The sequence below is a fragment of the Portunus trituberculatus genome, chromosome 44, assembly GCF_017591435.1.
Source record: "Portunus trituberculatus isolate SZX2019 chromosome 44, ASM1759143v1, whole genome shotgun sequence".
In the NCBI taxonomy this organism is placed as follows: Eukaryota; Metazoa; Arthropoda; class Malacostraca; order Decapoda; family Portunidae; genus Portunus; species Portunus trituberculatus.
The window spans coordinates 21985340-21998594 of record NC_059298.1 but is presented as its reverse complement, the minus strand read 5'-3'; the positions used below and the strand labels follow the sequence as shown (position 1 = coordinate 21998594).

Below are 13255 nucleotides of genomic sequence, written 5' to 3'. Positions count from 1 at the left end.
AAATGACATGCCAGAGGGAGTGAACAGCTACATAAATCTGTTTGCGGACGATGCGAAACTGTGCAGAGTCATTAAACAAAAGAGGATTGTGAAATACTACAGGAAGACTTAAACAAGATCTGGAAATGGAGCAAAAAATGGGAGATGGAATTCAATGTGGACAAAAGCCATGTCATGGAAATGGGAAAAAGTGAAAGACGACCAGTGGGAATCTATAAGATGGGAGATGGAATAGAACTAGAAAAAGTAAAAAAGGAAAAGGACTTGGGAGTGACAATGGAAGAAAATAATCAACCGGTTAGCCATATTGATAGAATTTTCAGAGAGACGTATAATTTGCTAAGGAATATTGGAGTAGCATTTCACTATATGGACAAGGAAATGATGAAGAAATTGATAAGTACTAAAATAAGACCTAGATTGGAATATGCAGGAGTTGTGTGGACTCCCCATAAAAGAAACACATAAGAAAATTAGAGAGACTACAAAAATGGCTACAAGAATGGTTCCAGAATTTAAAGGGATGGCATATGAGGAGAGACTAAAGGCAATGGATCTACCAACCTTGGAGCAGAGAAGAGAGAGGGATCTGATACAAGTTTATAAATTGATTAACGGAATGGATGAAGTGGATAATGAGAAACTGATCCTGAGAGAAGAATATGACTTTAGAAGCACAAGATCGCATAGTAAGAATCTAAGGAAGGGACGATGTCTGAGAGATGTTAAAAATTTAGTTTCCCAAAAGATGTGTTGAGACTTGGAACAGTTTGAGTGAGGAAGTGGTATCAGCAAAGAGTGTACATAGTTTTAAAGAAAAATTGGATAAGTGTAGATATGGAGACGGGACCACACGAGCATAAAGCCCAGGCCCTGTAAAACTACAACTAGGTAAATACACAGACACACACGCACACACACACACACATGGCATTAAGTGATTATTATTGTGTGTAATGTACACAATCAAAGCATAAAAAAAAATATAGCTACCAACTGGATCAATTTTCCCTATGGCACACACCACAGACTACTGTACGTTTTGGCATATACAATAACTCCAAATTTCATTCTGAATTTATTGGTTTTAGGTGGTATAAGACAACACCCAAACTACCAAACCATCTGTGGTGAAGTTTGGATCAATGAGCACTAAACATCTGAAATGTTGATGTTCTACATACCAGTGCAATGAATAGAATACCTTGAATGTATCACCAGTAATAAGATATCATAATCTTCAAACACAAAACTGAACCCAAAATAAAATTTTCACCAGGTATTTTTGCACAGTATCATGAAAAAAGGATGGATGGATGAAGAGTGAAAAATTGTGTGCAGTGTGATGAATCTTCATTAACCCTTAACTGACAGGGTGCTCTATGAATTATCTGCCTCCATTAACAGCTAAAATTCACACATTTCTTAAATGTCAGAAAATTATTTAAGTTACATATACATGAGCTTTTTAATACTGATTATAAGATGTATTTCTTAGCATACATTGATATCTGAGAATAAAATTATTACATAAATAATTATGCAACTGGCACAGACTATGAGTTTGTGGATTGAACAATACCACTGGGTCGCTTATGCTCTCTCTCTCTCTCTCTCTCTCTCTCTCTCTCTCTCTCTCTCTCTCTCTCTCTCTCTCTCTCTCTCTCTCTCTCTCTCTCTCTCTCTCTCTCTCTCTCTCTCTCTCTCTCTCTCTCTCTCTCTCTCTCTCTCTCTCTCTCTCTCTCTCTCTCTCTCTCTCTCTCTCTCTCTCTCTCTCTCTCTCTCTCTCTCTCTCTCTCTCTCTCTCTCTCTCTCTCTCTCTCTCTCTCTCTCTCTCTCTCTCTCTCTCTCTCTCTCTCTCTCTCTCTCTCTCTCTCTCTCTCTCTCTCATTTTATCTGTTCCCTTGTTTAAATTTTGAGTACATTATCTCTTCTTTTGTGTAGGTTTCTATTACGTTATCTCTTCCTTTGTTTGGATTGCCATTGCACTCAACCCTCCACTATCACACCTAATGTGTGCATTTATCACTTCACGATAGCCGACATAGCGATAGCCAAGTGAAAAACGTATGGTGATAATTAAAATTGACACAAGGACCCCCAAACTGTAATTTTTTGTTACTTTTTGCTCAGTTTTTATACCATATAATAGTATAAAAATGATGAAATAATACAATATATAAAAACTTATCAAGAATCCAAATAATAACAGGCACTTCATAGCATTTTATTTACTACCTCGACAATTAGTTTTTAAAGTGTTGCTGATGATGATGATAATAACAGCATTAAAATAATGATTCATGGAGTTAGGTTAGGTAGAAAATACTGGAAAAAGGTGCGTCCTCTATGCTGTCATATATGGTATCATGGTGGACGATTAGGATGCTAAGGTGGATGGGTAGATTGGGAAAATATATGAAGAAATATTTCTTGATAAAAGTATATAGAGAAACTCAACGGTCATGTGATGTCATAACCTGGAAGTTTTTGAATGATGGGCGAGTGATAGCGGAAATTTTCTGCACAATACAGAAATATGTGGATCTTTTTAAGTATGTGTGATAGCAGTAAAATGTTAAGTAGAAGGCACAAAGAGGGTTGTGAACAAATAAATATTGCAATTACAGTGGAGACTCAATACTCAAACTTAATTTGTTCCAAATGACTTTGAATGTCAAAAAGTTTGGCTACCGGTACCTATAAATCAGGTAATTCATTTTAACCTTAGCAAAACCTTAAGATTACAAAAAAATTAAATGTAAATTTTTTTATAATTTTGATTTGTACTTACTGTAAATGAAGACTGGTGATGGATATCATAGATGAAGAGGGGAGAAGGGTGGGGAGGAGGAGGGAGTTTATTTGGTGGAGGACAAATCACCATCCATGAAAAGGTCTGGTAAGTCTTATCTGTGTGTGTTTCATGTGAACCCAATATTGGAGGGATGTAGCTCATTAACACTTGCATTCTCACTAGATTCCTTATTTTCACCACTAATAAGCCTCTTTGGTGCCATTCTAAGTTTCTAAATGAAAAACTACAGACAAAGCTGGAGAATGTTGTTATTCTCACAACCACAGGTGGAGATGTGTATCAGTATCCGGTATACTGGAATACCAGTATACCGGAATACCGGTATTTTAGCTTCAGTATTACCAGTATCAGAACGTTTGAGCATCAGATATTTTTTCGAGTACCAAGTCAAGCTTCTGCGCTTTAGTATCGAAAAGTTTGACTTCAAAGATGTTCAAGTATCGAGTCCTCACTGTATATCTTTTATTTTTATTATCGTTGCTATTGTTACAACAAACCTTACACACTGTTCTTTCCTGTCCTCAAGAAATTGTGGAGAAAGGGAGACTGTGTGTGTGTGTGTGTGTGTGTGTGTGTGTGTGTGTGTGTGTGTGTGTGTGTGTGTGTGTGTGTGTGTGTATTTACCTAGTTGTATTTACCTAGTTGTAGTTTTACAGGGCCTGGGCTTTATGCTCGTGTGGCCCCGTCTCCATATCTACACTTATCCAATCTTACTTTAAATGTATGCACACTCATTGCAGACACTACTTCTTCATTTAAACTGTTCCACGTCTCAATACATCTCTGTGGGAAACTGTATTTTTTAATATCTCAGACATCTTCCTTTTCTCAGCTTTTTACTATGCGATCTTGTGCTTCGGATGTCATATTCTTCTCTCAGGATCAGTTTCTCATTATCCACTTGGTTCATTCCGTTGATCAATTTATAAACTTGTATCAGGTCTCCTCTCTCCCTTCTTTGTTCCAGGGTTGGTAGATCCATAGCCTTTAGTCTCTCCTCATATGTCATCCCTTCAAATTCTGGAACCATTCTTGTAGCTATTTTTTGTAGCCTCTCCAATTTTCTTATGTGTTTCTTTTTATGAGGGGTCCACACTACTCCTGCATATTCCAATCTGGGTCTTATTATAGTACTTTATCAATTTCTTCATCATTTCTTTGTCCATGTAGTGAAATGCTACTCCAATATTCCTTAGCAAATTATGTTTCTCTAGAAATTCTATCAATATTGCTTACTGGTTGATTGTTTTCTTCCATCCTCACTCCTAAGTCCTTTTCCTTTTTAACTTTCTCCAGTTTACTCCATCTCCCATCTTATAGATTCCCACAGGTCGTCTTTCACTTTTTCCCATTTCCATGACATGGCTTTTGTTCACATTGAATTCCATTTCCCACTTTTTACTCCATTCCCAGATCTTATTTAGGTCTTCTTGCAGTATTTCACAATCCTCTTTTTGCTTTATAACTCTGCATAGTTTCGTATCATCTGCAAACAGATTTATGTAGCTGTTCACTCCTTCTGGCATGTCGTTAATACTGACCCCTGTGGCACTCCGCTTTCTACTGCTCTCCATTTGGACTTCATATCTTTAACTACCGTCCTTATTTGTCTCCCCCTCAAATAATTTTCTATCCATCTCAATGTGCTTCCTTTTAAGCCACCCTTCTCCTCTAACTTCCATAGTAATCTTGCATGTGGCACTTTGTCAAATGCCTTTTTTAAATCCAAATAATACAATCAACCCATCCCTCTCTTGTACTCTATCAACTATTCTAGAATAGAAACTCAATAAATTAGTTACACAAGACCGTCTTTTTCTAAAACCAAATTGGCTATTTGATATTAATTTGTTGTCTTCAAGGAATTCGATCCATTGTTTCTTTATTATTCTTTCACACATCTTGCATATTACACTAGTTAGTGATACCGGTCTGTAATTTAAAGGTTCTTCCTTCCTTCCACTCTTATATATGGGAACCACCTCAGCTCTTTTCCATTCTACTGGTACTGTTCCATTTTCTATTAAGCATTTTATGATGTTGTATATAGGACTTGCTAGTTCTTCCCTACATTCTTTCAGTATTCTGCCTGAGACTTCATCCGCTCCCATTGCCTTCTCTTCATCCAGTTCCATCATTAACTCTTATTTCAAGCTTGGTGTGTGTGTGTGTGTGTGTGTGTGTGTGTGTGTGTGTGTGTGTGTGTGTGTGTGTGTGTGTGTGTGTGTGTGTGTGTGTCTGTGTCAGTAACATTGGAAGGTGGTTGGGAACACATCTTGATATCCACCCCTTATCTCTCTCTCTCTCTCTCTCTCTCTCTCTCTCTCTCTCTCTCTCTCTCTCTCTCTCTCTCTCTCTCTCTCTCTCTCTCTCTCTCTCTCTCTCTCTCTCTCTCTCTCTCTCTCTCTCAGAGAGAGAGAGAGAGAGATTGAAAATACCAGTAATCCGTTCCAATCTCCCTAAAACGAGCACCCCTGTTTTTGTTTTACATGTTTTCATGTAAGACAAAGGTATTCATAAATAATAGTTATTGCACAGAAAGATAATAGAAAATAACAAAGATAATATAAATAGATAAATTACTCTTATAAAGTATATTTATCTTGGAGGGTGCATTCCATGGGATTTTACTGCATTCCCAACCCTCACTTGGGACTATCGATCAGCTGGAGTGTACAAATATAGCCACCTACAGAAGACTGGGTGCTCTGATAATCGCATAAAAGCTTGTTAATGATAATGTAAATATTATTCATTGAATAAATGAAAGCGTAGGTGTGAGAGAGAGAGAGAGAGAGAGAGAGAGAGAGAGAGAGAGAGAGAGAGAGAGAGAGAGAGAGAGAGAGAGAGAGAGAGAGAGGGAGGAATAGAGGTCGCACCGCCACAACCATAGACTCACATAGAGGTTTACTTTTGTCACCCCCTTCAGGGCCCCTACATGATAAGTGTCAGTGGAGGTAGGCAAAGATAGGAGAAATTTGTTTAGCCTTTTCAGTTGCGTTCACATACATACTTTATCCATTCATGAAAATATATAAAATAACAGCAAAAGTTTATTTAGTGTTCTTACCTTGGAGACACATGTTTTTGGCAGATGGCGGTAAATGATGGAGGAGGGAGGGAGGGAGGGAGGGAGGGAGGGAGGGAGGGAGGAGGGAGGGAGGGAGGGAGGGAGGAAGGAAGGGAGGAAGGAAGGAAGGAAGGAAGGAAGGAAGGAAGGAAGGAAGGAAGGAAGGAAGGAAGGAAGGAAGGGATACAGGCACCATTCACACATAAACATTAAACATAAATTATTCAGTAAATAGTGCAAAAATGATGAAAGAACAATCATAATGCATGAGATTCATGGGAAACACGTAGGTACTAGCTTAGGTGAGGCTGGACCGATGTGCAGAGCCGCCGACTAGCGGTAACATCCCCAAAGCATGACTTGTATTTCAAAATAAGAAATTGACCAAATTGTAGCTCGTATCTCAAAAAACTTGTATCTCAGGCAGCTCGTATCTTAACCCTTAAAGTATGGTGATCGTATATGTACGATTGTAGCGTTGCTTGCTGAGAAGCTGGGATCGTACATATAATCACGATTTTTCCGTGCTAAACCTTTGAATCTCTCCCCTTCACTATTGGTCCTAGGGCAAGTGGAGGTATCTGACATCTTTTCTCGCTCGCCTGCTTGAGCCTTGAGACATATGTTCCCTCACAATAGGTCATCTTTTCCCATTTCGAGGCAACATCTGGCAACTCCCGTGACCCGGAGAGAGGAAACGTACTCTGAGTGATGTTATGTCAGTGTTACTCGGTAATGACATAGAGGAGTGATGAAAATTAAGACTGACTTTTTTATTGAGACAGAAGGAAGTGAAGACTCCAGTAGTGATTCTGATAGTGATCTGGGAGACAGAGACCAACCCTCATAACAATGTTCATAAACCTCCTCACGTAGCCTATTCCCCTTGAGCAATGCGCTGGTGTGTGTCCCCTGGATGCCTCTACAAGACTGTGCTTGTCGGCCAAGTCACGTGAATCCCATTGCTAATTAGAGTTGCCAGATTCCAATTATTATAGATATCCACAATACTTGTGATATGTGGTTTCTTTTTCTTTTCCTGTTTTGCACATCATTTCATATATCTGAGTTTGCATTTTCTTGACATGAAAGTGCAAAAGCTCCTACCTTTACATCAAATTCAAATGCCCAAAAGGAGAGAGAGAGAGAGAGAGCGCCGCGGTGTTATCGGAGCTTGAGGGGGTATTAGCGGTGGGTTCTGCCATAAATTTTTTTATATGCAATAACATTGCTATCAGAGGTCATAACATGTTAAAAACTACATTGTTGTACTCAGAATAATACAAAGAAATGTTTTTATAAGGAAAAAATATTTTTAGCATTTTTGACCAGTGTGATTTTTCCCCGTTGTAACATACGGAAAGTAAATCAACACCCCGTACTTTAAGGATTAAAGTACCACTGTACAAGTTAGTTAGAAAGCTGCTTCATGATATTCAGTGTTTATCATGATGAATAGATGGTGTTAAGGAGGAATTAGAAGAAAGAGGACTGCTAATGGAGCATAGTAGAATGATTATACATAACAAAAGTGAATGTAGGATGAATAATGTTACCTTGTGACCGCATGGTTGGGCACCACACATTGATAGTGTCACACAGTTGTTGGGCAGTCATGTATGGTAAGGGAGTGTTCTTGCTGCAAAGGAGCCAGGAACCTTTTCCAAGCTGTGGATTACTGTGAAATGCGGGTAGAAGTATTTCACCTACTCCATTGGGGTCTAAGGGACTAAGGTGGTGTGAATGATTGTGGATGTGAAATGCATGTGGCTTGTCTTTATTACGACTCATTTTGGAAGAAGACAGCTTCGGTATAAGTATTTATGTATGTGTAATAACTAAGAATATTTATATATAGGAAATAAATACTGTTTTTGTGCAGGTGAACCCTGCATGATAAAAAAAAAAAAAAAAAAATGAAATTTTTAGGAAAAATAATTTTGAAACATCTTTAAATTTTATTTTATTTATCATCATGTTTGCTACTTTAACATTTAGAACATCATTTTTATGCTGCCTGATTTAACATATTCCATTCTTAATATTCTCATGCACATTAGTGGCAAGGGATTTTTCACAACTGTCTTGAAATATCCAACTATGAGAGATGTTTGACTTATATTTCTTTGTAACAAAGTTCTTAATCAACAGAGTAGTGTGTGCTGAGATACTTAGTAAATGGATAGAGAGTACAGCTGTATCTACATAAAAGATGAGATCATAAAAAAATCAAAGAATCTCATGGATAGCAGATGATTGGGATATCACTGCACTTACCTTCCTTACCTTCCTTGCCTAGTGAATTGTGTTTTGAGTTTCTTAGGGGAAAAAAAAAAAAGATTGAATAATGAGCAAGTTTTTGGATCACTTAGTATTTGGATATTTGTATGCGACAGAGAAGAAATGTGCTAAATGAGTACTGTTGAACGTAACTTATGAATGGAACTCACACTTAGATCTCACTATTAAAATACCCTTTTTAATTGTCATTTTACGCCTTTAATTTTTAGTTTCTTGATCTTGAAGTGTTCTTTTTCTTAAGCTTGAATATGAATAATTGATCTGAAACCCCTCAGTGCTCCCACTTCATTGCCCGTACTTAATTTGTTTGTCATTATAAGCCTTTTATTCTTCATATTGCTCTTGCAGTACTCATTTGAGTCATAAGAACTAGAAAGTTATCTGTCAATTCAAGAAAAGGTGTTCCTGGATCACTTTTTCTATTAGCATGAAACACTGTTATGCATGAAAGTGGCACTCAAGTTAAGGAAAGAAAGATAGGGATTGTTGCTTTAGAATATACCCGAGTATGATTTTATTGGAAAGAAGGAACACATTACCTAGATCTTTCTTTCCTTTTAAAAGACCTTTTATTCTGTCATAGAATCTGTGTTTGTCAGTCTTAGTGATGTAGTAGTGTTTGGCAATGATATGACTACTGTTAGGTACTATACCCTACCTGCCTTTATACTAATGCACTTAAGAGTGCTTTTATGGATCAATCAAGATTACCAATGTTTTCTTATTAGTACTTCATGCCTTATGACAAGGTGGAAAATTTTAATCATCATTAGGTTGATTAAAAAGAACCGAGATGATTACATCAGTTTTATGGTCTAAGAACATGCAACCATGATAGCTTTTATTATAGGGCAGTGCTCTCTCTCTCAGATGTTGAGGATCATCAGTGATACTAAAGAAATTGGATTTTTTCTGTTTCTCCCAAGATACAAGATATAATCTCAAGATGACAGTTATCAATGCATTGCAATGAATGCTGTTATATTTGGTGATAGGCAGCACCATTTTTATTTGATTATAGTGGCATTTCTTATGTAGGGCAAAATAATTTTTACATGAATTTTATGGTGTTTCTCATTTCTTCTAATAGTGTATATTTTGTAGTTTCTACTTTTAGCTTTTCCAATAAATGCATATTTTTAATAATATACCATGTATTTACAATAGCTTTCAAGTTCAGATTAAATGATATTTTCAGAAAGGATAGAAATTATTGTTTTCCAGGATTCCATGAGTTAGTACATAAGTTACTTATAATTAAGGGTAACAGATCATGTTACCTTTCTATACTATGCATGCTATTGTGACTGTTGTAGTAATTTGGATCACAAAATATAATAGCTTGACAGTAAATTGTCCTATTTTTTGCCTTGAATTTATTCATAATTACATTTTGGTAATTTGAATTATCCTTTCCTCATCTTACTTGGTATTGTGATGTGGTGCATGATAGTAATCCCTCTGTGACCCTCCCTTCCCTTCCCCATTCTCTGGGTGTGCAGATGTGCCGGCAACCAAGTGAGGAGATGGTATGTGGAGTATGTGACAAGGCCTACCATGTGATGTGTGCTCGACCGTTTGGCCTCTCCCTCTGCAGAACTGGGTGGAAATGCAAGGTAACCCTATTTTAGCATGATGAGTTTGCCATACCTACCCTTTTATCAGAGTGGATGTGTGTATGCTTAAGAGCTAAGCTCTAGTTTAGTTTGATGTTCATGTAATATGTAGATGTATATAAGAATAATTTTGTTGTATAAAGCATGATGATCATTGGCATTAGTAAGAATTGTTATCATTTTTTTTCTACATGGGATCTGTTTGTCATATTTAAGTGTTAGTGTACTGGCTTAAACTTTGAATGATATGCTAAACTTTCTCTACATCAGAAGTTCCCACTGTAAATCCTGACTAATTTATTATTAGTTTTATTTTATTTTATGTTTTTTTTTTTTTTTTTCAATGGACTGAATCTTAAATTGTGAGTGTCTAAGAAAATTGACAATAACATCTATCCTCATCCTTATAAACATTTGGTGTGTATAGGTTTTTTTATTGTTATTATTTTCTGATAGTTGAAAATACTAGATCATAATTTAATTTCAATAAGAATGATTTTGTTTTATTATTTATTCTGATATATTTAATCTACTTCAGAGGCTTTGCATTCACAATCACTTGGTTAATTGACATTATGCATAGCAAAGAAATCAAATAGCTGTTACAACATATTAGACATCAACATATTTATGTGATTATTGTGTATGATAAGTGATATGATATGTGGAGTAGATTGATAGACTTTCAGTTTACTACAGAGGATCCTAAGAATATGCTGCCTTCCTATTACATCTGAGCTATTTTCCTTTTACTTATAGTGAGTAATTACAAATCATGGTGATACAACTGAAAATTATTAGTGTTCTTCCCCCTCAGGAGACAAGTTTCCTTTTGTCTGTTGGCTGCAGAGGAGAATGATTGGATTCCCAAGTTATTAGAAATCAAATTATTTGTAAGGCAATATGAACATTCATAATATGTTGGCTGTGGATGTCACTGATTAATGTTCCGGAAATTTCTTAAGACTTGTTATTAACCACAAGTTTCGTACAATAAGTTACCAAAGTCTCGGTATTTTGGCAGGTAAAGTTATACCCTTAAATGCAATATGAAATTGTACCACATCTGATTGTCAATTTTGACCATTTATACAGAAGAGATGACTTGGAGAAAATCATATCTATTGAGAGCCAGGGGCCATATTAACAAAGATTCTGAAGTAGAGAAGTTTGTCTTTGACAAACTCTTACTCTTAGAGTTGTACTTAATTTCCCAAGTTATACCTCAAAATCTCAATTTTTTTTCTCCATTTATTAACTTGACATAACCTTCCAAATAGCTTTTCACTCCTCTTCTGTGACACTCAACTTTCCCACTCTTCTACACTGAATCTTCTCAGTTTGCCATTTACTTATAATCTTAACTGGAAAATTCATCTTTCGTCTCTAATTAAAACAGGTTTGTGGATCTTTGAGTTGTCTCTGCTTGTTTTTTCATTCCCTTCTTCCCCTGCTACCAGCTATATATACAAAGGTCTTATCTGTTTATGTATGGAGAATGCTTCACATGTATGGCTTGGTTCTATTTATACCTCTCTTTAGACAAGATGGAATTAAAAGCATTTCATCTTATCAACTCTTCTCTGACTAGCTATTTTAACCTATCTCTCATCGCTACAGTGGTGCATCTTCTGTCTACCACTATTTTCATGCATAAGAACTTAAGAACAAAAAAAATGAGAGAAGTTACAAGAAACCAGTCCATGTATGAAATATACCTACCTATTTCCACCTGTTAGCTTCATGCATGCATATATCTAATCTTCTTTCATGGATGGAGATGGAGAAAGGGATGGAAAATCATATGTAGAGGAGGAGAGAAAGAGATCTGGCCTAAAATTCATGTGAAAGGCAGCTTTACCCAATGACAGCTTTCCCCCAAAAAATAGAGATGTCATCTTTAGTTAGAAATGTAGGTGAAAAAACTGGTTCTTCCAAGTAGAGATCCATTTGTATATATATATATATATACACACACACACACACACACACACACACACACACACACACACACACACACACACACACACACACACACACACACACACACACACACACACACACACACACACACACACACACACACATGAGGAAGTAATAAGTATGCTTATAACAGATGGCAAGAGGGACATTAATATTATAACAGTATACATACCACCCAGAACCAGTGCTTGGGAATATGAACGGTACCAAATGGTGATTAGAAATACTCTAGACAGAATGAAGCAAGAACTCATCAGAAAGGATAGAGTGATGATAGTTGGAGACTTTAATTGCAAAGAAATAGTGTGGGAAGACTACGAAGTGGTGAACGGTGGTGAGTGGGCAGAAGAATTGTTAAAGATAGCAACAAATAACTTGATGACACAGTGGGTGAGATCACCAACAAGGTGCAGGGGACAAGATGTTGCAGCAAGGTTGGATTTGGTATTTACCAGGGGAATCTCTCTAAAAGAGGAAATTGAACATGAATGTCCCTTGGGGAAAAGCGATCATGATGTCCTAAGCTTTGAGCTGGATACAGAATTAAGCACGAATAAGATTGTGGAACGCAGGGAGGAAAAATAAAATTTTACTAGGGCAAATTATAACCATATAAGGGAGTTCTTTAATGAAATTGACTGGTCCGTGGTATACCAGGAAAGGGATATGCAATTAAAATACGATAAATTTATGGATTTGTATAACTCTGCTGTGAAAAAGTTTGTGCCATATCACAGAAAGAGGATTTTAAATAATAAACAGTGGTTTAATAGAAATTGTGAAGAAGCAAAAAAGATCAAAGAAAAGGCATGGAAGAAACTTAAGAAAAACAGTGATGTATTATCAAGAGAAGTTTACAAAACAGCAAGGGATAGATATGTTGAAGTAAGGAGAACATCACAGAAGGAATATGAACAGAGGGTGGTGGAAAACTGTGATAGTGACCCAAAAATGTTTTGCAAATTCATAAATGGAAAACTAAATAAAAGGAAGGCAATAGAAAAGGTAAAAAACGGGGAGGAAGTATATGAAGATGCTGGAGATATAGCTGAAATTTTGAACGACAACTTTTGTAAAGTGTTTACAAAGGAGGAGCATTTTATGGGAGGAAGGAAGGTTACTAAGGAAGATGTAAGGAAATTATAAGCAATCTGGATATTAATAAATCAATGGGGCCTGATGGCATATCTGGGAGGTTGCTAAATGAATGTAAGGATCAATTGTTGAACCCCGTATTTGATATTGTGGAAACCTCCATATGAACAGGATTAGTCCCGAAAGAGTGGAAAAGAGCTGACATTGTGCCTATATATAAGAATGGTAGTAGAATGGAACCGCTAAATTATAGACCAGTATCGTTGACTAGTATATTGTGCAAGGTATGTGAAGAAGTAATTAAAGCTAAGTGGAGTGAGTATCTAGAAAGTGAAAACATTCTGAGTGAAAGGCAGTTTGGTTTCAGAAAAG

The 13255-nt window shown here is 36.6% G+C and overlaps 1 protein-coding gene across 1 annotated transcript in view; it reads left to right on the top strand.

The window, feature by feature from the left end:
* LOC123518657 (histone-lysine N-methyltransferase 2C-like) overlaps positions 1–13255 on the top strand; it is a gene marked incomplete in the record, with an annotated part of 371622 nt that overhangs the window by 68531 nt on the left and 289836 nt on the right. Inside the window, 1 exon segment of the mRNA XM_045279595.1 lies at positions 9692–9805. Coding sequence (XP_045135530.1) covers positions 9692–9805 — 114 coding nt within the window.